The 25,305-nt window shown below is 37.3% G+C and overlaps 1 protein-coding gene across 2 annotated transcripts; it reads right to left on the bottom strand.

Moving 5' to 3' along the window:
• Positions 1–418: 418 nt before the first annotated feature.
• On the bottom strand, positions 419–23,763 carry LOC110451910 (protein zer-1 homolog). Of its 2 annotated transcripts, none has more exons than XM_021500136.1 (17): positions 23,709–23,763; positions 19,997–20,795; positions 19,251–19,436; positions 16,264–16,384; positions 15,301–15,444; positions 14,668–14,726; positions 13,733–13,795; positions 13,194–13,248; positions 11,678–11,731; positions 10,889–11,050; positions 10,321–10,411; positions 7,840–7,910; positions 6,700–6,747; positions 6,232–6,299; positions 5,146–5,334; positions 4,753–4,850; positions 419–3,409 (listed from the first exon to the last, which is right to left on the bottom strand). In XM_021500136.1, the coding sequence occupies exons 2-17, from the start codon at positions 20,770–20,772 to the stop codon at positions 3,186–3,188; spliced, it is 2,409 nt and encodes an 802-aa protein (XP_021355811.1). In that variant the 5' UTR covers positions 20,773–20,795; positions 23,709–23,763; the 3' UTR covers positions 419–3,185. The 2 variants fall into 2 exon arrangements, with proteins under 2 accessions (XP_021355811.1, XP_021355810.1); XM_021500135.1 differs by having other exon boundaries at positions 23,510–23,745.
• Positions 23,764–25,305: the final 1,542 nt, after the last annotated feature.

Genomic DNA, 25,305 nt, shown 5'->3' with positions numbered 1-25,305 from the left:
CCTCTTGATTAGCAATACCAGGTTAAGGATTCAGGCTCATTCGGCCTCTTGTTTAGCAATAGCAGGTTAAGGATTTGGGCTCATTGGGCCTTTTGTTTAGAAATACCAGGTAAGCGATTCAGGCTCATTGGGCCTCTTGTTTAGAAATACCAGGAAGGGATTCAGGCTCATTGGGCCTCTTGTTTAGAAATACCAGGTAAGCAATTCAGGCTCATTGGGCCTCTTGATTAGCAATACCAGGTTAAGGATTCGGGCTCATTCTGCCTCTTGTTTAGCAATACCAGGTAAGGGATTCAGGTTCATTGGGCCTCTTGATTCGCATTTAAAGCAAAACAGGTAATACAACTAAAAGAAGACAAGTTTACTAAACAACCTGCCAATGTTTATTTTACAAACAAAGAGACATAACTGCTACACACAGAGTTGATACACTGAGTTTATTTTGTTCCTATAATACAGCAAGGTGACATGTTTCAAGACCACGTAAGTATCTGAACGAATTTCCTTCCACTTAGCAGGATCACTCTTTTCCTGTTTCAGTCCACTTTATAATGGAAATTGCTTGTGAAAACTTTGAAACATATCCTACTGCCTGGCAAAATAACAGCACACAACTATACATTGTTTTGTGAGATGATTATCAGAATCTGATGTCTTTGAAAATATCCTTCAAACACATTTGAAGATTTTTGTTAATACATGATAAAATTTTAAATAAAACTAATTTACATTAGAGATGCACAGTGTCTTAGAATTACTGACATTTTGTTATTACCGTATATTAAGCAAAGAGGAGCTGACAGGTGGTAGATTTGCCTTTGTCTTGAAGAAGTTTATTATTATTATTATCATTACTAAAATACTGCAAAAGTTAGGTTCACCCTTTAGCTCATTCATCCTTGAAGACACATTTAATCTCTTCCAATTCAAAGGTTGGAATAGTTCATTATGAAATTTCAGGGATGAATGAGTTGATTATATCACTGGAAAAAATCTGTATGTTCTATTTATCTATAATCAGTATAATCTATAAACATACATTCACCTGTTACTGTTTTCACAATATATTGCGAAAAACTTGAACATTTCCACACGCAAAATCTTTCACATTTACAGTATCATACAAGCATTTTGGGGAACTTCATTTCCATACTATGTAACCATTTACACACAACTACAAAGTATCATGTCATTGTAATAAATGCTGCATGTCATCAGTTTCCTATTTAGAACCTTGAGGATGTAACTCACACGGAATATCTTTACACTACACAAGTATGAACAATTATTAACTACTGGTTATTACTGTCCATGAAAAATAAACTTGATCAACTTGAGATTATTACCGGGTAAGGGATTCATACTCATTGGGCCTCTTGTTTAGCAATACCAGGTAAGCGATTCAGGCTCATTGGGCCTCTTGTTTAGCAATACCAGGTAAGGAATTCAGGCTCATTGGGCCTCTTTTTGATAGTTGATACAACACCATCAAACAGGTTTACAATTGTTCAGCCATCCTCTCTACTCCAGCGGTTTACACCCACTGTTGCTCTCTGTAACTCTGGAATATGTAACAACGAAATTGAAGGCATATGCAACAAGCTATTTTATTGGGGGGTGGGGGTGTGGGGTGGGGGTGGGTAGGGACCTGACCAATTGCTAGGTTGATACCTGTCCTTTGAAGATACAGAAAAGCGACACTGACTTCAAAGCCAGTCAATTTTACGGTAACATGACCAACAGATTATTGTGAGGTACCTCACAGGATCCAACTACACTGTCGTCTTCTGGTCTCGTCCACCAGGTGGCGCACACCGAGCCTTCTATTTTACTATGACATATTCCAGAGGTGCAGAGAGCGAGAGTGAGTATAACCCTGACAGTAACCAGGACGGTGTTCAGCATGTTACAAACTTATACTTAAATGGGCGTAGGAACATAAAATATAAGTAAGTAACACATCACACCATTACGTCTTTACAAATGACTGTTACATGTTAAAATTACACTACTAAAAGGCTTTTAAGATATGTTAATAGGTGGGAAAATGATCCCAGTTACAATTACTTACTTTCATTGTTTTCAGGCCGTTACATTTTAAACAAAATGAATTATTAAATCAGAATTATACACAATTAAAATCAAACATAACTTTAGACATAAAAGTGTCATTGAAGTCACACAAAACCAACATTCAATTGTGACATTATTGGAAAAGCAAAAATACAACTGTGTATGCATTCATGTTTGTAGGAAAGTATTTTTCTATACAGGTATTTACAAACGTTTTACAATGAGACGTAGGTACATTGGTACCTAAAATAGAATAGGTACGTTATCATAAAACACAGGAGTATAGTTTAGGCTTCATAAGTCTGTGTTATAGACGTGTAAACAGGGGACTGGACACACTAAGAATTACACACAATTCACTGACCATATTTGTGAATAAATAAACTCTCAGACTCTTCTGAGTTAAGCAAAAAATATATATATATATAGGTTCTTTAACAATAGATGGCGGTTAATCGCATTTTTGTAACTTGAGTTTGTGAGTTATAAACAATTTTAAAGACACCAGGTTTTGTCTTTTCCACAGTGTGACCTTTTTCTCTGATAGGAGGGAATATTTTATTGCTTGCCCCAGGAAGACCTCAAACCAACAACCCAGTGGTGGAGGGCTAGTGATTATTGGCCATCAGACACCTTAACCACTAAAACACCAGACAGTAGACCTAGGTACAATCTGTAATAAACCTGTTAATTCTTGTACTAATCTCCAGTAGAAAAAGTTTGGGAGGGCAATTGAAAGCAAGGTAACCATTGTGAACAAGTTCAGATAGAATTCTAAGAAAAGAACAAGAAATATGCAAAATAAATTGGATGGAAAAAAAAGTTTAATTGTCCTTAATTGCTGGAGGGAAGACAACAATTTACACTAGAACTGTAAGCTAGTTATAAGGACAAGACAATGTTTACAGATGGAAGGACCCACAGACAGGCGGACGGAGGGATGAAAAATGAAGATAGTTTAAGTAGCTATCTCCTCCCAACTCATTGGCGGTGGTTCAACAAGCTTGGCATAATGGATAAGGCAACACAGTTTGTGACGGTGATGACAACGACGACGATTATGACAACAAATGTGGTAATGAAGATGATGATGACGGGAATCCATCCCCCGTTTATCCGTCCATCTCGACATCGCTGTCCTCCTGACTATCGTCGTCTGCCTCTTCCTCCTGATCGGGATTGTTGTATGTCTCCACAGCTTCTGCCCCACTCTGAACTTGCACCAGAACCTGTTTGGCCAAAGCTCGGATTGCATTGTTTGGTCGGGGGTCTTCAATCACTTCCTCCAACAAGTCGACTCCCCCTTCCTTCTTAAGTAGGCTGCAATACTTCCCAGCTACAAGCCAACAACAAATCATTAATGGCACAGATTTAGTTTGACATAACTTACATAATCTTATCTCAGTCATTCATGTTTGATTCGATAACTTATAACAGACTGCACAACTCATAAACTGAGGAGAAACACCTTCATCTCAATGAATTCTCAGATCTGTTAACTAATGTGTTGACCCATTTGAACATTGAACAAGAGGCCCATTGGGTCTGTATCATTCACCTTTAACTGAATTTTGTTTGAAACCACATCTCACTTTGACCTTCAAAGTTGATCAATGAAATTTCTTCCAACAGACTTCATAGCAAGCAATCTTAAACTAGTAACACATTACACATTGTTGGAAGATACATTTTCCTCATATGGTTCCATGTCATCTCTTTGAGCAAATTTTGTAGCCTGTTATTCTATCAAGCTACATGCCAAATATCACTAGTCTAGGCCTTATGGGCCTTTAGAATAAGTTGTTAGTTCAATAAGTTTCACACCTATGACCTAGAAGTGGGTAAATATTATTGGGTATATGGTTTGTTTTGTCGGCCTCGCCCCCTACGAATTGTACTGACCCTCTACGGTTCCATAGTAGGTCAGTAACAAACCATATAACGAATGTATTGCACCAAGGACCTTTTTATACCCCCTTTTGATATGTACACCTGGGTCATATTTTGTCCTGCTCAAATGTCTGCAATTAATCTAAAAACTGTCTTTAACTTTTGAACTGTTAAAGATAAAGGCTTCATATATTTGGTATGCATACTCAATACTCATACTCGATATGTCTGCCCAAATCGAGCCATATTTGTTAACAAGCTGAGTCACTGAGACGCTTTCAAATAGTACCTGACGTCATGTCAAGCGGGAGGTCAACTATTTTCAACCGGCGTAGGGGAGGCAACTCTTATAAATGTTCTTAAGCGTTTTTAACCTTTTCAGGACGATTGTGTACGAAATACACAGGAAGGTGTTCGTTTGGGGATATTTGGGAAGACGTAATTGAGGCCTGATTTGTTTTAATTTCGAAGCGACATATTGCCCCCTAAGAAATTTTACTGACCCCCTATAGTGTTATAGGGGGTCACCATGTGACCCAATTTTAACCAATAAGATGGGACAATCCTGTCCGAGGTGCGATACTATTTATTATCAAAAATACTTTATAACTCTAAAATCATCCCATCAAGCTACATTTATTTTGTAGTGACTTTATCTTTACTGTAGATCTTCAGAATAAGTCATTGAAATATTTCAACACATCTGATCCCTATGTCCTTGCTTGATAGTCCTTTATTACAGTACATTTCAAGCCCTATTTTGACATTGATTTTGACTGCTATACTTACGGTAGACCAGGGTAAGATTGGCCAGAGCCCAAACAGACCAGTGCTGAGCTGCGGAGGTGTCGAATGCTTTCACCAACTTAAAGATGGGCATAAAGGACCTGAAACAGCAAATTGAAGCATTATTTTTATGAGGCAAGAGGCCCAAGTATACAGATTTATCAGATCAGTGAAGTGAAGCTTGTCAGTGACTCATGATCAAGGCCATAGCATTTTTTACTTAAAATATAGGCGGTCAATCCTTCACCACAGTGTTTACCTGTAGTGTAATTGTCAGAGGCAAGAGGCCAAAGTTTTTATACAGATGAAGTGAAGCTTGTCAGTGACTCAAGGCCATAGAGCTATAGATCATTGTTTTTTTAAAAACAACGGTCAATCCTTGACCACAGTGTTTACCTGTAGTTGATGTTGCGGCCCGAGTTGATTGGCCATCTCTCTATTGCAGTGGTCAGTCGGTGGATGACATCGTCCCGAGAGGGATAGTTGATCGTCCAAGCACCTGGGCCGTCTGACATCAGGTGTGAAAATATCCCTGCTGCATTGTAACTCACCTCTATACCGTCACTCTTGGAATCCAGGAGATCACTTAATAAAAATTAAAAAATTACCTACTATAATAGCACGAAGCAGCTTAAAATTAAAATATCACCTACTATAATAGCACGAAGCAGCTTAAAATTAAAATATTACCTACTATAATAGCACGAAGCAGCTTAAAATTAAAGATTTACAATGAATGGTTCTCTTTTGAAAATGAACAGTGGCTAAACTTGAACAGTAAAGTCAAACTTCATTGTAATAATTCCCAAGGTTTTGAATATATTTTTTGGTTTCCATATAAAAGTTAAATTCAGCTCTGTTACTTTATTTAGATTTTCAATACTATAGAATACAAAATCTAAATTATTGATTAACAGAGTTTCCAGTTTTTATATCAGATTTTTGAAATGAGTCTTGAAGTTTTCATTTAAGCAAGGCTTTGTCGAATCAATGAGCCATTATAACTCCACTTGATTTTTATGAGAAGACTCTTTGTCAAAACGTGATGGCTCATGTTTAATTCCATAGTCACAGCAGGTATTATTACATGACTCAATTCATTCACCCCTGAAATTTTGAAATGAACTATTCCAACCTTTGAATTGGAGGAGTTCAAATTTGTCTTCAGGGGTGAATGAGTTAAGCTCCCCTTAATTTCATTTTTTTATATAACTTTAGCACTGTTGGGCCACGACACTTGCGTTGACTCCTTAATATACAAAATAATAGTACTCACTGTAAGACATACTTTTTGTGTGATAAATCTGGAATAATTCATTAATCTACAAGTTTCTCTTAATTTCTCTGTTTTATATGACCAATGTCCTGTTCTGACGGTAGCTATCGAACTGAAAAAAACGGTCTCAGTTTCCTACCCATGAGAACAGATCAACCCAACATCAATTTACTTGGTAATGAGAACACAGAAAAAAACAAACTTACCTGAACATTGTTATGTACTCTGGGTCCATCAACTTTGGGCGTAAGAATTTCACTTCTGCAATATTGCCCTGTAATAGTTATAGAGTTTTTAATCTTTAAAGGATTCTTACAATAGACTGACAGGTTTATGTTTAAGTGAATGAATAGTCGCCTTTTGAGTTATCCGTCACTGGAGTCTGCTTCAAAATTAGTTTCCACGTCCAGAATTTGTGTAAGCCCTTCCTACTTCTGAATTATGATACACACATGGCTAATTAACACTGCTCTGTCATTTTCTGATTGCAGCTGTAACTATGTCAAAAACTCATAGTTTCAGTTAATTCAATTATGCTATCTTGAAAAAATTCTTCCATTTTATATAAGAAGCAAGTCACGAGTTTAGAACAGAAATTTTAGACGTGACTACCGGACAGGGCCGACTCACTGATTGCGAGTACTTTGTGTAACAGTAATTAGTTATATATTTACCATCAGACCCATCATATTCCTGAGTAGTTCCGGTTTTTCCACGAATCTCTGCAAAAGGAAAAGTAATTAATCAGTGTGATATAATATTGACAGATATTTAACCCTGTACATTAAACCATAACATCGTACACTATAATTAAAACCTTATACATTAAATCATAACATCGTACAATATAATTAACACCTTGTAAATCAATATTGACAGATATTTAACCTGATACACTAAATCATAACATTGTATAATATAATTAAAACCTTATACATTAAATCATAACATTGTACAATATAATTAACACCTTGTAAATCAATACATACCCTATATATGATTAAAACTGTACATTTCAATAAATTTAAATTACAAGTAAGGCTTTGTTCAAAACATTTAAAATTGAATATATAATAAATGACAATGCTTATATTTTGACTAAACCTTGAACATTAAAAATATTATAATCTTTAACATAACAATTAAAGCCTTGAATATAACAATTAAAACCTTGAACATTACAATTATTTAAGTATAATCTTTTACATTTTAATTAAAACCTTGAACATAAAAATTAAAATCTGACACATTACATTAAAAGCTGAACATTTCATTCCTCTTAATAGCATTTTGATTGTCAGATGTCTAAGTAAAATGTGATATCAAGAGAAATCTGAACATATTCAGAAAAAAAAAGTTTTATCTCTGAAATAAAAAACATATTCCAAACTTGTTTACCTATTTGCAAAGTTTTGATATCCTGAATCATTGCAAAATAAAAACATAGGTTGGAAGCAATAAATGAAATGTAACTTGAGTTTTTTTTAGTTTTTTATAAAACGGTTAATTAATTTATCAGTTTCAAATATAACATGACAATTGTATCTAAAATTTGTAAGTTACTGACTTGAATTCACAACTTTTACAGTCACAAAATCAGCAATTATATTGAATTCCTTGTGAAAACCAGAAAGTTTGCGGTTACTCGTACATCATACTGACATGAACACCGGGCTCTGACTCTATATTCTCACCTGTAAACAATCCTTGAACGCTCTGACTCTATATTCTCACCTGTAAACAATCCTTGAACGTTCTGACTCTATATTCTCACCTGTAAACAAACCTTGAACGTTCTGACTCTATATTCTCACCTGTAAACAATCCTTGAACAAGTCCATGCCACCACTGTTCATAAATTTCTCACAGTTGTCAGCTGTTTCATCTAAAACAATCAAGAGACAATGTTAACACTAAGTAACCAATGATAAAGGAAAAATAAAATTTCCTCTAGCACTCTAAATATTTCATACATCTCATAGTTGATAGATCATTATACGCATGCTTGCTGAACTCTAAGCTTATAGAAATAGGCAACTAAATACTTGCTTAATTACACATTTTTCACAAATTTTTAGCATGTCTTTTAACAAAAACAGAATTCATGAAATAAAACTCATGTGTTTGTTATTTTCTGTACAATTTGGCATCTGAAGACAGGTACAGTAATAATTTCATATACCTGTGACATACCAGAGAGTACTCCATGCCATCTCCAACACTTCATCAAAGGAGTGACTATACTAGTGTGACTTACCTGTGACATCCCAGAGGGTACTCAAAGCCACCTCCAACACTTCGTCACAGGTGTGACCATACTAGTGTGACTTACCTGTGACATCCCAGAGGGTACTCAAAGCCACCTCCAACACTTCGTCACAGGTGTGACCATACTAGTGTGACTTACCTGTGACATCCCAGAGGGTACTCAAAGCCACCTCCAACACTTCGTCACAGGTGTGACCATACTAGTGTGACTTACCTGTGACATCCCAGAGGGTACTCCACGCCACCTCCAACACTTTGTCACAGGTGTGACTATACTAGTGTAACTTACCAGTGACATACCAGAGGGTACTCCATGCCATCTCCAACACTTCGTCAAAGGTGTGACTATACTAGTGTGACTTACCTGTGACATTCCAGAGGGTACTCTACACCACCTAAAACACTTTGTCACAGGTGTGACTATACTATACTAGTGTGACTTACCAGTGACATCCCAGAGGGTACTCCATGCCATCTCCAACACTTCGTCAAAGGTGTGACTATACAAGTGTGATATGCCTGTGACATACCAGAGGGTACTCCATGCCATCTCCAACCCTTCGTCAAAGGTGTGACTATACTAGTGTGACTTACCTGTGACATCCCAGAGGGTACTCCACGCCACTTCCAACACTTTGTCACAGGTGTGACTATACAAGTGTGATATACCTGTGACATACCAGAGGGTACTCCATGCCACCTCCAACACTTTGGCACAGGTGTGACTATACTAGTGTGACTTCCCTGTGACATCCCAGAGGGTACTCAACGCCACCCCCAACACTTCGTCACAGGTGTGACTATACTAGTGTGATATACCTGTGACATACCAGAGGGTACTCCATGCCACCTCCAACACTTCATCACAGAAGTGATTATACTATACTAGTGTGACTTACCAGTGACATCCCAGAGGGTACTCCACGCCACCTCCAACACTTTGTCACAGGTGTGACTTTACAAGTGTGATATACCTGTGACATACCAGAGGGAACTCCACACCACCTCCAGCACTTCATCAAAGGCGTGACTATACAAGTGTGATATCCCTGTGACATACCAGAGGGTACTCCACACCACCTCCAACACTTCGTCACAGGTGTGACTATACAAGAGTGATATACCTGTGACATACCAGAGGGTACTCCACACCACCTCCAGCACTTCATCAAAGGCGTGACTATACAAGTGTGATATACCTGTGACATACCAGAGGGTACTCCATGCCATCTCCAACGCTTCATCACAGAAGTGATTATACTATACTAGTGTGACTTACCTGTGACATCCCAGAGGGTACTCCATGCCACCTCCAACACTTTGGCACAGGTGTGACTATACTACTGTGACTTACCTATGACATTCCAGAGGGTACTCCACACCACCTCCAACACTTTGTCACAGGTGTGACTATACTAGTGTGACTTACCTGTGACATACCAGAGGGTACTCCATGCCATCTCCAACACTTCGTCACAGAAGTGATTATACTATACTAGTGTGACTTACCTGTGACATTCCAGAGGGTACTCCACACCACCTAAAACACTTTGTCACAGGTGTGACTATACTAGTGTGACTTACCTGTGACATTCCAGAGGGTACTCCACACCACCTCCAACACTTTGTCACAGGTGTGACTATACTTCTGTGACATTCAAGAGGGTACTCCACACCACCTAAAACACTTTGTCACATGTGTGACTATAATAGTGTGACTTACCTGTGACATTCCAGAGGGTACTCGATCTACACCACCTAAAACACTTTGTCACAGTTGTGACTATACTAGTGTGACTAACCAGTGACATTCCAGAGGGTACTCCAAGCCACCTCCTACACATTGTCACAGGTCTGACTATACTAGTGTGACTTACCTGTGACATCCCAGAGGGTACTCCACGCCACCTCAAACACTTCGTCACAGGTGTGAATATACTAGTGTGACTTACCTGTGACATACCAGAGGGTACTCCACACCACCTCAAACACTTCGTCACAGGTGTGACTATACTAGTGTGACTTACCTGTGACATTCCAGAGGGTACTCCACGCCACCTCCAATACTTCGTCACACACATGATTAAGCCACTTGTTTCGGATCAAGTCCAACATCACCTGTTCATCACAAACATACCAGCATGAATACAACTTATCTTCATGTGTCCTGAACATTGACAGAATATGTAGAACTACAAATCTTACTTGTTAGAAACCCATATTGGCTATAAAATGTTAACCAATCAGTTTTTAAGAAGTTTTATGACATGTTCTTTTTACACAACCAATACGAGTTTCTATGTGACGTTTCAATGACTAGTACGGTATGTACTCTAGATCTGTCAACTTCATCAGACAAATGACCAGTGAAGCCTATGCACACACTTGTGGACACTTGTATAAATTCTACACCTTCGTGTGCATATGCTTCACTGGTCATTGAATATGTGTCTTTTATATTATTAAAGATATATTTATATTCTATCTTAACATGGTTCAATCAGAGTTCATAATGTCAAAGACCAAATTTGTATGAATAATGTTAATTTATAATTGGTTGTATGGTTACCATACAAATGTGGAATGATATCCTACCTCTACTGCACCCAGTGTACCGACAGTGCGCTTCTCGTCCCCGTCTACCTGGCAGGCCAGACAGTTAAGGAGGTATATACTGATCCTCTGAATGAACTCCTCCTGGTCGGAGATCTTCAGGAGATCGATCAGAACCTTCACTAGACGTTTGTAGCAGAAAAGCTAGAAACAAAACCAAAAAAGAGTGTACCACACGTTTGTAGAAAAAAATGATATGACATTCTGAACATTCCATGCATACTACCACTAAAGAAAATTCAAAAGGTGGGTTCCGGGAGTGAGACTTCTGGACATAGGCGGGGCCATTAATAGTTATAGCTGCCATAGTTACAGTAAGTAACATATATCATCTGTCACAGAATGGATGTAGTTCATTTGATTAACTAAATATTAGCTTACAGTGATGTTTGTACTCTCCGGTATGTACTGACTGTACAAGTCAAAGCATTGTTCAAACCCTACGATCCCTTAATTTGAAAATACCTATTTTACGCAGCAATAAGCCCACAACTGGTAATAAGCCCACCCGTGTCAAAAATTTCCACACCACGATCAGTTTAAAGGGCCACAAGGAGAACATTTCCACACCACGATCAGTTTAAAGGGCCACAAGGAGAACATTTCCACACCACAATCAGTTTAAAGGGCCACAAGGAGAACATTTCCATGTGTGAATGTTTCAACTTTTACAGTATTTCTTATTGCAGAACAACATGAAAAACATGAAGATACAATTTGAAAAAACCCCAAAACAATTGAAACCCATTTTTGAAGATAAATGAAGCTTACCACATCTTGAGGAATGGACAAGTTGCATATGGTTAAGCAGCCATTTCTTAACATCTGAAGCAAAGCATAGTATTGAATGTCACAAAAATAGTACTTGGCATTATTTCTTCATGGCGATTCGATAACATATTCATGCCAGGATTTCTGTACCAAAGGAAGACTTGAACAAAAGAATCAACATTACTATTCCTGCCTTAAGAATATGTCTGTAAGATGAGAATGAATCATAGGCTCGATGCCTCAACATAACCAGAATTTGTTTGGAGTGAAAACATTTTCAGATGACGTCCTACAGAATCTGACTTGCATTTTTTGTTTAATTTTTTTTTCCGCCTCCTTTTGCAAAAGTGATTTCACAACAGAAAAGGCTATTTTGTGATGACAATTAACTAACTTACCAGGAACAAAAATTAAGTTAGAAGTTTGGAAATCAAAGAAATTCCTTAACATTGAGGTTATATTCTTTTTAACTTCAATACATACATACATACATACATATACATTCCGTCACACTGGTATTAATATTACGTGAAATGATTTGAAATATGTATTTACACCTGGCTACATAATTAACAACTTTAAAAGATTGCATTCTAACTACAAATAAACAATTTCCCGTGTTCTGAGACATCATTCATACAGGAGTCTAATAGCATAGTACAAACTCAAAACTCACAGTCATCTCGGACATCATTCATACAGGAGTCTAATAGCATAGTACAAACTCAAAACTCACAGTCATCTCGGACATCATTCATACAGGAGTCTAATAGTATAGTACAAACTCAAAACTCACAGTCATCTCGGACATCATTCATACAGGAGTCTAATAGTATAGTACAAACTCAAAACTCACAGTCATCTCGGACATCATTCATACAGGAGTCTAATAGTATAGTACAAACTCAAAACTCACAGTCATCTCGGACATCATTCATACAGGAGTCTAATAGTATAGTACAAACTCAAAACTCACAGTCATCTCGGACATCATTCATACAGGAGTCTAATAGTATAGTACAAACTCAAAACTCACAGTCATCTCGGACATCATTCATACAGGAGTCTAATAGTATAGTACAAACTCAAAACTCACAGTCATCTCGGACATCATTCATACAGGAGTCTAATAGTATAGTACAAACTCAAAACTCACAGTCATCTCGGACATCATTCATACAGGAGTCTAATAGTATAGTACAAACTCAAAACTCACAGTCATCTCGGACATCATTCATACAGGAGTCTAATAGTATAGTACAAACTCAAAACTCACAGTCATCTCGGACATCATTCATACAGGAGTCTAATAGTATAGTACAAACTCAAAACTCACAGTCATCTCGGACATCATTCATACAGGAGTCTAATAGTATAGTACAAACTCAAAACTCACAGTCATCTCGGACATCATTCATACAGGAGTCTAATAGTATAGTACAAACTCAAAACTCACAGTCATCTCGGACATCATTCATACAGGAGTATAATAGTATAGTACAAACTCAAAACTCACAGTCATCTCGTCGTGCTGTCTCTCCATAGCGTCTAGCAGGCAGGATATCAGGCGTCTGGAAGTAGTGTTTAGGAAGCTTAATCATACACAGATATGCAAAAATAATATTACCAAATTCATAGAGAACAATGGTGTCATTATTTGTTTTTCATTTATATTAGATTAAAGGTATGTAGATTAAATTAAGGCCAAACCAAAAATATAAGTGTGTTTCCTGTAACATGTATGGAAAATTCAGGGAAGGAAGTTACAGGAAAAAAATCTTTTCAAACAATAGTTTTATATTGTTTATATTAGAATGATCTTGACTTAGCAATGTGTCCATGAAATTTTCCTAAAAAGAAGAGAGTAGGGACAAAAAATTAGGGTAGGGTAGGTAATAATAGGTAGAGTTACCAGAAACATTTTTTTTTTTTTTTTGCCTAAGAGATTACAGCTGTAATAACATGTACTTGAGATATTAGCGTTTAATGATGAACTTCCAAAGTGATTTCAAACAACATACCTTTTCTGTAAGTAGGGTTAGGGTTAGAGCATACCTTTTCTGTAAGTAAGTGATGTTGTCTTTATGAGGCCCCTTCACAATGTAAAACAAAGAGGCACTGAAAAAAGGAAAGAACATTTTATTGATTAAAATTATAGTAAGAGCTTGATCAATCAAATGTAAATCAAAATGATTCAACATGAATTTTGAAAACTAATTCTGTTACCTTGGTTTAAATACTCAATCAGAAAACTAATTTCTTGGCAACTATCTAGATGTATTGTTTCTACTTAAAAACCGTATTCTCAAAGTTTGTAAATTTCTCATCTCAATTTATCAGGATCAACGATAGTTTATTGCTCAATTCCCTGGTAGATTGTTTTCATAACTCTTAATGATAATTTACAGGTAGACTTCCTGACCTTTTGTTTAGGTACCGTATTTGCCGTAATTAGTGCTCCTCCCCCTTTAAACGCCCCTCCACCTATTTTGGGAGGAATTGGAACTATATAGATCCTGTCCCAGACCTGACCCGACCCAATTAATGATTAACTCATTTACCCCTGAAGACACATTTGAACTCCTCCAATTCAAAGGCTGGAATAGTTCATTATAAAATTTCAGGGGTGAATGAGTTGATTATAGTACATTTAGTATTCACACTTTAAAGCAAAGATATGTCTGGTGATCATGGCTGAACTTCCTGTAAAGCGTGAAGTGAATGAAAAACATTCTTTTCAAAGCTCAAGCCACACTGGAATATTTATAATGTCCTTCAGTGATAGCACAACTTTTTCTATCATCCAATATCATTTTATAACACTAATAAACCACCCCCTTTAAGCAAATGTTTTAAGTGCCCTGGGCACTAATTACAGTGAATACGGTATACAAAATTATCAAATAATGTTGATTGAACTTGGCAGTTATATAAGTGTTTTGGGGAGTCAGCTAGCTATATATAGGCTGATGACAAATAAAACCACATACCTGCCAGAAATTTGGATTTGTTTATCATTTTGGTTTTCCCTCATTCCAAGCAAAATTGCCTAAAACAGAACAAAACATAAATAGAACAATTTCAAGCTTTCCACACAATAATATCAAATTACTTTTATTCAGCGAGAAAAAGACATCAAATTGCGTCATCCTGAGGTTGGTTTGGAGTAGAATTAGTATATCAAGGGAGATAACTCCTACACACAAGTAACAAGTCATTCTGATTGATATGTCAGCCTGTGCCCCGCTTTGACCATCAATGCACATATCAAGAGAAACTAATTACTTAAATGCAAAAACTTGATGTTGATGGAGATGCTTACAAAGTCAATTGACCATGAAAGGTTGAGGCCGCACCCAGCATTTGAGTCTTGGGTTGAGATGTACTACCTAAGATGCATCTATATGGTCCAAGATTAGTTGTTCTATCACTTATGCTTTCAGTGAAACTAAGTGAAACACAAAAACTAAATTTTGAAGCCACCGCCGGAAAAACAATATCTTAGTCTCGCTTCCACTACTTCGTCACGGCAAGACAAATATAACATTTTGTCACATGTCATTATCCTTATGTATGATTAACTTGAAGATTAAAAATGATTAAAATAAACTTAGGGTTCTTACCTCCAGAGCTGCACAGTGATTCTTGACTGTTGAATACCGGAAGATTTTGAAGAGAGAATTGAGTGAGGATGTGAGAGCATTGTCCCGGTCGTAGTAGCGCTGTATAGAGATAAGTACCTGTTCCTCTGTGGCGTGACCGCTCACCTGTCATAACAAACAGACTATTGTATTACCCGATAATGGAGAAAGTATCTGATTACCTCCCCTTGTAATTATGCATTATGAGTTATGTCCCCTCTGTCCTGTAAGGAAAGAGATCTTTTCGGGAATATTATAAAATAATCTGTTACTGCGAAATTACTTCATACCAGTAAATGTTTGCAGCAGTTAAACTTTCACCATTTTTTGTCCTTTGCAAGGAGGGAGAATTTCTCATTACAGCCAGCATTGGAAAACAGCATAATAGATATCACATTCAAATGTAAAGGGCAAAGTTACAACTGGGCCAATATGAATTTTACCAGCATAGGGCAAAAAACTGACAGGACAAAGTTTCACGTCATACCTAACTGTGTCCATGAGCAGGTGCCAGTGTATTACAATCAGCCTAAATTTTCACAGGGATGGCTGTTGACAGAATGACCATCCATTGACAATAAATAAGTGGTGGTGTCCGTGTGACCAATTCTGTCTTTGTGTGCAGTGCAACAGATGGGAACAATGAGATATATATCAGGCAGTGTAGTGTATGGTCGGTTCGATAGTGTGTATATGTATAAGGTTGGGATGTTTTAGGATAGATGCGTGTATACTACTGAGGTGGACCTCTCTTAGCCTAGGGTGACATAGGTCTACTGCTGTATCAACATTTCAACAGGATGGTGAGGCTCTTTTGAGTCCACTTGAGAAAAGTTGACACACTGCTGCTGAACACCTGATGTGACAAAAGGACGGGAAGTCCCACAGACACTCTGTGCCGAGAAAGCTGAAACTTCTTATTCTGTTGTATCCTATATATCTCACCTGTTTAGCTGGAAGGTTTTCTTCATTGCAAGGATCATCCCGACAATGAAGCAATCCCAGGAACTCAAAAATACGGCCATCAAGACCTGTGATACAGCATTTCTTCTCATTATTAGGGACCCTACAAATAAAAAGGACACCAATATTAATACAAGATGCATTCAAACATAAAGTTTGTCAACTAGATTAGTTCACAAACTGTTTCATATATATCATGGTCTCTCACATCAATATTTCTTTGATGATATCAAAACCATATTGAAATATCCAACAGATTTTACATTATTCTGATCATGAGTTGTCCAAGACAAAAAAAGAGAAACCCTAAAATAAAAATAAATATTTCTTAATTTGTAATTTCAGAGAAACCTGAATATAATGTCCCTCGATTCATTAACAAACCTGCTTACTACATCTGTTAATACAATCCCCCTGTGTTTACCTTGTGCAGACTACATCTGTAAATACAATCCCGCTGTGTTTACCTTGTGTAGACTACACCTGTTAATACAATCCCACTGTGTTTACCTTGTGCAGACTACATCTGTTAATACAATCCCACTGTGCATGTTTACCTTGTACGTGCAGACTACATCTGTTAATTCAATCCCGCTGTGTTTACCTTGTGTAGACTACATCTGTAAATACAATCCCGCTGTGTTTACCTTGTGCAGACTACATCTGTTAATACAATCCCCCTGTGTTTACCTTGTGCAGACTACATCTGTAAATACAATCCCGCTGTGTTTACCTTGTGCAGACTACATCTGTTAACACAATCCTGCTGTGTTTACCTTGTGCAGACTACATCTGTTAATACAATCCCCCTGTGTTTACCTTGTGCAGACTACATCTGTTAATGCAATTCCACTATGTTTGCCTTGTTCAGACTACATCTGTTAATACAATCCCGCTGTGTTTACCTTGTGTAGACTACATCTGTTAATACAATCCTGCTGTGTGTACCTTGCGTAGACTACATCTGTTAATACAATCCCACTCTGTTAACCTTGTGCAGACTACATCTGTTAATACAATCCCGCTGTATTTACCTTGTGTATACTACATCTGTTAATACAATCCCACTGTGTTAACCTTGTGCAGACTACATCTGTTAATACAATCCCGCTTTGTTTACCTTGTGTAGACTACATCTGTTAATTTAATCCCGCTGTGTTTAACTTGTGCAGACTACATCTGTTAATACAATCCCCCTGTATTTACCTTGTGTAGACTACATCTGTTAATTTAATCCCGCTGTGTTTAACTTGTGCAGACTACATCTGTTAATACAATCCCGCTGTGGTTACCTTGTGCAGACTACATCTGTTAATACAATCCCGCTGTATTTACCTTGTGTATACTACATCTGTTAATACAATCCCACTGTGTTTACCTTGTGAAGACTACATCTGTTAATACAATCCCACTGGGTTTACCTTGTACAGACTACATCTGTTAATACAGTCCCGCTGTGTTTACCTTGTGCAGACTACGTCTGTTAATACAATCCCGCTGTGTTTACCGTGTGTAGACTACATCTGTTAATACAATCCCGCTGTGTTTACCGTGTGTAGACTACATCTGTTAATACAATCCCCCTGTGTTTACCTTGTACAGACTACATCTGTTAATACAGTCCCGCTGTGTTTACCTTGTGCAGACTACGTCTGTTAATACAATCCCGCTGTGTTTACCGTGTGTAGACTACATCTGTTAATACAATCCTGCTGTGTGTACCTTGTACAGACTACATCTGTTAATACAGTCCCGCTGTGTTTACCTTGTGCAGACTACAGCTGTTAATACAATCCCACTGTGTTTACCTTGTGAAGACTACATCTGTTAATACAATCCCGCTGTGTCTACCTTGTGCAGACTACATCTGTTAACACAATCCTGCTGTGTTTACCTTGGTCAGACTACATCTGTTAATACAATCCCCCTGTGTTTACCTTGTACAGACTACATCTGTTAATACAGTCCCGCTGTGTTTACCTTGTGCAGACTACGTCTGTTAATACAATCCCGCTGTGTTTACCGTGTGTAGACTACATCTGTTAATACAATCCTGCTGTCTGTACCTTGTGTAGACTACATCTGTTAATACAATCCCACTGTGTTAACCTTGTGCAGACTACATCTGTTAATACAATCCCCCCGTGTTTACCTTGTGCAGACTACATCTGTTAATGCAATTCCACTGTGTTTGCCTTGTTCAGACTACATCTGTTAATACAATCCCGCTGTGTTTACCTTGTTCAGACTACATCTGTTAATACAATCCCGCTGTGTTTACTTTGTGTAGACTACATCTGTTAATACAATCCTGCTGTGTGTACCTTGCGTAGACTACATCTGTTAATACAATCCCACTGGGTTTACCTTGTACAGACTACATCTGTTAATACAATCCCACTGGGTTTACCTTGTACAGACTACATCTGTTAATACAATCCCGCTGTGTCTACCTTGTGCAGACTACATCTGTTAACACAATCCTGCTGTGTTTACCTTGGTCAGACTACATCTGTTAATACAATCCCCCTGTGTTTACCTTGTGCAGACTACATCTGTTAATGCAATTCCACTATGTTTGCCTTGTTCAGACTACATCTGTTAATACAATCCCGCTGGGTTTACCTTGTGTAGACTACATCTGTTAATTTAATCCCGCTGTGTTTAACTTGTGCAGACTACATCTGTTAATACAATCCCGCTGGGTTTACCTTGTGTAGACTACATCTGTTAACTCAATCCCGCTGTGTTTACCTTGTGAAGACTACATCTGTTAATACAATCCCGCTGTGTTTACTTTGTGTAGACTACATCTGTTAATACAATCCCGCTGTGTTTACCGTGTGTAGACTACATCTGTTAATACAATCCCGCGGTGTTTACCTTGTGCAGACTACATCTGTTAATGCAATCCCACTGTGTTTACCTTGTGTAGACTACATCTGTTAATACAATCCCACAGTGTTTACCTTGTTGATGTGGGCTCCAGTTTGTGAGAGACATCCTCTTGCAGAATCTTGGGAATGTCTGTACCAGATAGGTCCAGAGATGTCAGATAAGGGAGACAACTCATGAGTTTTCTAAGGCATTTGTCTCCATTCACATAATGCATCACATTTTGGTGTTCCATGACATCACAGGAAATATCTAAATGCCTGAACAAACAAAACAAATCGCTATGTAGTAAAAGACAGCCCACAGTTTCATGATTTTATTTAAATGTGATTTCATTTCAAATATATTTTACTGATTAAATAATCAATCAGATTGGGCAACAGGCATAGCCTATATTACTCCCATAACATGAGAGGCCGCTGGTCGGCCTTTTTTCAATCGGATATGATTTTGCCGACTGCGCCTGTCAAAAGTTTTTCGCCGTGTAAAACCTCTAACATTGTTGGAGTAAGCCTATATAAGCCCTCTCCTCATTTAAATGTGAAAAACCCCAAGGGCCTCATCATTAGAAAAGTAGGTCAATGACTTCTCGATTTTTCAATAACCTTGACCTTTATATAAATATTACTACGGACTTAGATAGAAATCTAATCTAAGTTTGTGTTATTACAAACAAAACTGCCTCTGTGACTTTTTTTAAAACTTATGAGCCGTCTTAATTAGTTCTATTTTTAGCCACTTGTTTGAAATTGACATTCAGTTTAGATGTAGTCTTGACAAATCTAATAACTCTAAACCTAGCATCATCAAAAGGACCTACCTCAGCTGTTTACATTTACAAACGTGCTCTATAACTTGCTCCAACTCATCAGGCATAAACATTAGGTGACTTAAATTAAGCCACATGAGGTTACGAAGATTTTCAAGACATTTCAGGTGCTGAACATCCAGGACACATCTGGACAGATCTAAGTGTGTCAGTTTGGTGAGAGGAGTCAGGAGCACTTCTAGACTACAGCTTTGGTGAAATTCTCTAAAATAACAGTCACGCAAGGACAGGATTCGTAGGTTGGGTGTATTAACAAAAAAATCTATTCCAAATTGTTTTTCTCCAAAATTGTTGATTTGTCCAGTCTCCAGCATATCGGCTATGACCCCTGTGAACGATTGTTCAGTCGCTGATTCATGTGGGTTATTCTCATATTTCAAAATTCTCAACGTCCGAGAAAGTTTATTTATACATTCTACCGTGTTTTTTGACAATACAGTGTTTGTGAGGATCAACTCGTGTAGGGGATGATCGGTGACGATGTTCATTTCTGTGTCACTGACACTACATCTTGACAGGTCAATTCGGGTCAACCTGGTCAAGGATGTGTCCCGGAATAAGTTAATCCATTTCAAGTCTAGTACGTCATCTTTCTTCAGAGCCGATACGAGCCTGTCCACAACACCAGGTAGGATATCCACTCCTGGCCTGATTGACAATTTCCCATCTGGATCCTCGACACAGAACGTTTCCTGGTTCTGGGCACAAACACCGAGACATATATTCTCCAATGTGTCCGGTTTGTTATCTGGCCAAGCATTAGTCATGCTTGCTCAGGCAGAACACAATCCTGAATAAAATTTGAGAAGAAAAATTGAAAATTAAATTAAGTCTTTCATTCATATAATGTTTCCTACTAGGACTATACTAAGGTAAGTGGTACCATAGCATCACTTATAAACGTGAAGAGTTCTGCTCAGTGTTATTTTGACCTGGAGTATTCTCCCTTCTATATAAAAGATGAAGCAACCAGAAGGAATTTTTCTGAATTAAAATTACTTCCCCTTTAAACTTATTCATAGGCTTTTTGCAGCCCATAAATTTTACACTTATTTTGATGCCTCGTATACATGTAGCCCAAGTTTCCTATGTCCCAGACACCAGACTAAGACATTTTGACAGATAGATGTCTTGTGTGGGGGCAATAGCCCGGTTTCCTTTGGCCCTGACACCAGACTTAGACATTTTGAAAGATAGATGTCTTGTATGGGGTAATAGCCCAAGTTTCCTCTGGCCTGACACCACACTTAAGACATTTTGACAGATAGTTGTCTGTTGGTCCATCTGTCAAAATGTCTAAGTCTGGTGTACGGGCCAGGGGAAACTTGGGCTAGTATACAGGTAGCAACATCGGTTAAGTGTATAGACTTTACAATACAAATGTCATGAGTTTGACTCCTGCAGTTTTTTCCGTGTTCTTTTTTACTTATGTTTTTTAATATTTTATTTCGAGCACCAGTGACAATAGTTACTATACAGTTTAAGACATTGTTACAAAAAAAGGTAAAAAAGTAAAATGAAAACATTGAAAACAGTATTCAGCTTTTAGTCTCTTCAAAGTTTTTCCAAATGATTGACAAAATAAGATTTTACTATTAAGTTATAACTGGAACAAGAAATAAGGTTTGAGCACAAAATCCATGTTTGAGCATGAAAACGGTTTTATGAATATGGACCCAGGATTCAAACCCCAGAAGACTACACTACACAATTTACAACCCAGGTTTGGCTATCCCCGTCCTAAGCATACACATGCACCTATAAGCACTTGAAACAAGAGTTAGTCAAAGGCACCATCATGGTAACAGGAGAGGAAAAATACCAGGCCAGATCTAGACTGGGATTTCAACCTAAGACCTTCGAACTACAGCCATGTTGAACACAACCTCTCATATGGGTAATAATTACTCCTGCATACGGTGTACAATAGTAAAGTTGATTACTGAAATGCTTCCAGCGTGGTGCAGGGTAGCTTTAAATAGAACATATACCAAAAATCATGCTCACCAGTCACATTTGCACTTGAAGCTCTCAATGACCACACACTGTAGTCAATGGAGAACAAAGTCAGCGAAAAGGTTTGTCATTTTAACAAAAAGTTAGACATACACAGACTTAATCAATTTTACATGAACAAACAACTTTTAATACGATTTAAAAAGATACATAATGGACGCAGGCTTATAATATAGCCTCTATATCCTTATCAAAACATCATTCAAGTTATATATTATGTTTTAAACTTATGGTGTGTAATGTTCACTTTTTTTAAAATGTCACAATTCATTGCATTATAAATTGCTGTATTATTTTCTCGTTTCCAATGATCGTCCAACGAAATATTAAATTGTTAAACATCAGCTGCATCAATGACATGTCATGGTTAACTATTCCATTACACGAAAGCTGAAGAATATTTTTCTACTGTCTAGGCGACACTGTTTTTGAAAAAGTTTTTGTGAGTGTCCCCTTGTCCTGTTGTTGGACTTCGTTCATCCTCGAAATCCAGGGGTTACGCTCACTTTTGCTCTCTGCACCCTTGGAATATGTCGTAGCAAAATTGAAGGCTCGGTGTGCGCCATTTTGTTGATGAGACAAGGAGACTAGTTAGATCCTTTGATATACATCAAAAGAATCTCACGGTCACGAAACGGTAAAAGTTGATAGGCTTTGAAGTCGGGCGTCTTTCCATTATAATCTTCAAAGGGCAGGTATCAGCATAATGATTGGTCAGGTTTTTTTTACCAGAGACCAATCAAACAGCTATCTTCATGGCTTCAATTTTGCTATGATATATATTCCAGGGGTGTAGAGAGCGAAAGTGAACATAACCTATGGGTATCGAGGATGGACTTCGTTGTATCATTTCAGTAATAAAATAGTTACTGTACAATTGTAAACAGTAAATGTTATTGATATGCAGGAGTTATATTATTACCCATATGAGAGCTAGGTTGTGTCCAACATGTCTTCATTTTTAAGGTCTTAGGTTCAAATCCCGGTCTAGATCTGGCCTTGTATTTTTCCTCTCTTGTTACCATGGTGCCCTTTTTTATCCTAATGTTTAAAAGTATTTGTTCCTAATGTTTAAAAGAACTTTCTGCGTTTTTTCTTTCAATTAAATATATTACCCATTTCAGTAATTATGTTTAATACAGGATTATAACCTGTATGCAAATAGATGGAATCTCTAATTAATTGAGCTACCTGGTTACCGGCGATCGACCCAGTCCAGTTCCGTTACAGTACAATATATATAACAAATAGATATATATCAACATGTTTCCTTCTTTTACACCGAGTACATGACCCCAAAGTCAAACACCGCGTCACCGGGCTTGAGATATTTCGACAGGTACCGATAGACAGTAACCTAAAGTGTAAACAGGGTTTTAAGCAAATTAATTTGACAAAAAAGTACACATTCTGTGTATGGATCAGACGATGTTTCGAATGTGCTGTAGGTGTGTCTATCAGTCTAAGATACAAATCGTAACCCCTTACCCGGCAGTGGCCTTAGTAGGCCTGTCAGTGAATTATTTGACAGTTGTCGCTCGTTTCGAATTCGTCAAAAAGTAGATATGATGGCATTAATACATCAGAGATTTAAAAGATAGTTTGATCAAAAAATGTTTTTCTAAACGCATCACTTGATAGCATTACTCGTGTTAGCTACTTAGATTTATAAAGTGCGTAAAATCACCGTCGTTCCTGTAGTGCTACAACGAACCGGAAGTAATCTTGTTGTTGTGTGTGGAATCTGGCGGACATACTAAAGGCCTGAAATGTGACCAGAACCGACCGAAATAAAACGGAATTAACCACCACAACAGTTTTTAAACTTGTACAATAACAGACTTAGATACATTCTTATCCAGTAGTAATGTCATTTTCCTCCGAGCAATTTACTTTTGTTGGACATTAAAATATGTAGAGGTTATTTAATGGTGTCTTCAGTAATAACAAATATATTTCACGAGTGTGGCTAGTATTTTGATATTTTTCACAAGTGCGCAGCACGAGTGAAACATCAAAATATTAGCCACACCATTAAATTTTCTATTTATTACATTTTTAAAGCAAGAGACATGAAAAACATAGTGCATTAAAAAAGGGCGGGAATCAGAAGCGTAATAATTAGCGCCATATTCTAATGACGTCACGCTTGACAACAAGGCTGTGTGTCATTTTGAATGGGATACTCAACGCATTTCCGACGTTTTCTGCTATTATCTGGTGTGTTTGCTTATGGAAATGTTATTAATTGTATATTCATGTAAATACGTAAGTGTGTGTACCACACATTTACAATAACAACCACTTTTTCTACCGTCGCTTCATTTGAATCTGAAGATACCGTTATGATTGGTCAATAACAAAAAGTGATATTTTCACAGTGTGAAAATATCACTTTTGATATTTGTCACAGTGTGAAAGACATCAGTTTTATTAAGTGGATAGAATCCGATATTTCACTTGCAAAAATGTAATAAATAGTTTTATTACATACTTACTTATAAATATATAAAAATATAAAAATTGGGCTGATATTGCAGTCTCGGGTTGATACTGGGTGTGATATGGAAAAAGACATGTATTATTCTCTATATATTGAATTTTGTTTTAACGTGCATACCGTCACTGTAACCAAATCGCGCGGGACAGTACCCAAAACGGGACACTTAGGCCTATGGGGAAAACGGCCCATGAAACTGTCAGCATTCAATGCAAAGAAGTACTTTTATGTGTACAGTTTTCATTTAATAATACTTTTATGATAATTTAACTGGATGTTAAGCTTTATTGGTTGCTGATTATCTTTACATGGACAATTTAAAGGTCAGAATAATTACCAAAACAAAACTTTCCCGATTTACGTGTCGTGCGATGCTATTTATTTGGATATCATTTTAAAAAGTCGATTTCATCAAAACTAATGCTAGTTTGAAGAAGAATCAGAACGCCGTTTGACTCTTAAATATTTGAAATATGTTTACTTTTCTGCTGACATTGATCGTTTGTCCCCAAATATTAGCCAAAATGCCGAAGTGTCCCTTTCAGGGTACAGTTACGCCGGTTCAAGGGCAAACGTAACCCTGATGGTATTTTGCGTTTTATTTATAGAACCACGCGCTCGACATATCAACTTGTATTAGAAATAAAAATTTGGTATAATGTCAAAGAACATTGATAGTTACCGAAAAAGTGTCCCGATTTGGGTACAGTGACGTGAGAATATTTATGACTAAACCAAAATTCTTTGTGTATTAATATATACAATAAATGCACTGGTCCAAAAC

This window comes from Mizuhopecten yessoensis, unplaced genomic scaffold (assembly GCF_002113885.1).
Source record: "Mizuhopecten yessoensis strain PY_sf001 unplaced genomic scaffold, ASM211388v2 scaffold6287, whole genome shotgun sequence".
In the NCBI taxonomy this organism is placed as follows: Eukaryota; Metazoa; Mollusca; class Bivalvia; order Pectinida; family Pectinidae; genus Mizuhopecten; species Mizuhopecten yessoensis.
The sequence above is the reverse complement of the archived record's forward strand: the minus strand, read 5'-3'. Positions and strand labels throughout refer to the sequence as shown.

Bases quoted from the DNA above. Each gene is read 5' to 3' on its own strand.
- LOC110451910 (XM_021500136.1), bottom strand. From the start codon at position 20,772: ATGACTAATGCTTGGCCAGATAACAAACCGGACACATTGGAGAATATA. The intron at 6,748-7,839 runs GTGAGAATATAG...TTCCTTTTGCAG, and splicing joins TGTTCAAGGATTGTTTACAG to AGATTCGTGGAAAAACCGGA. The intron at 5,335-6,231 runs GTAAGTTTGTTT...ATTTTTATTAAG, and splicing joins GAGTACATAACAATGTTCAG to TGATCTCCTGGATTCCAAGA.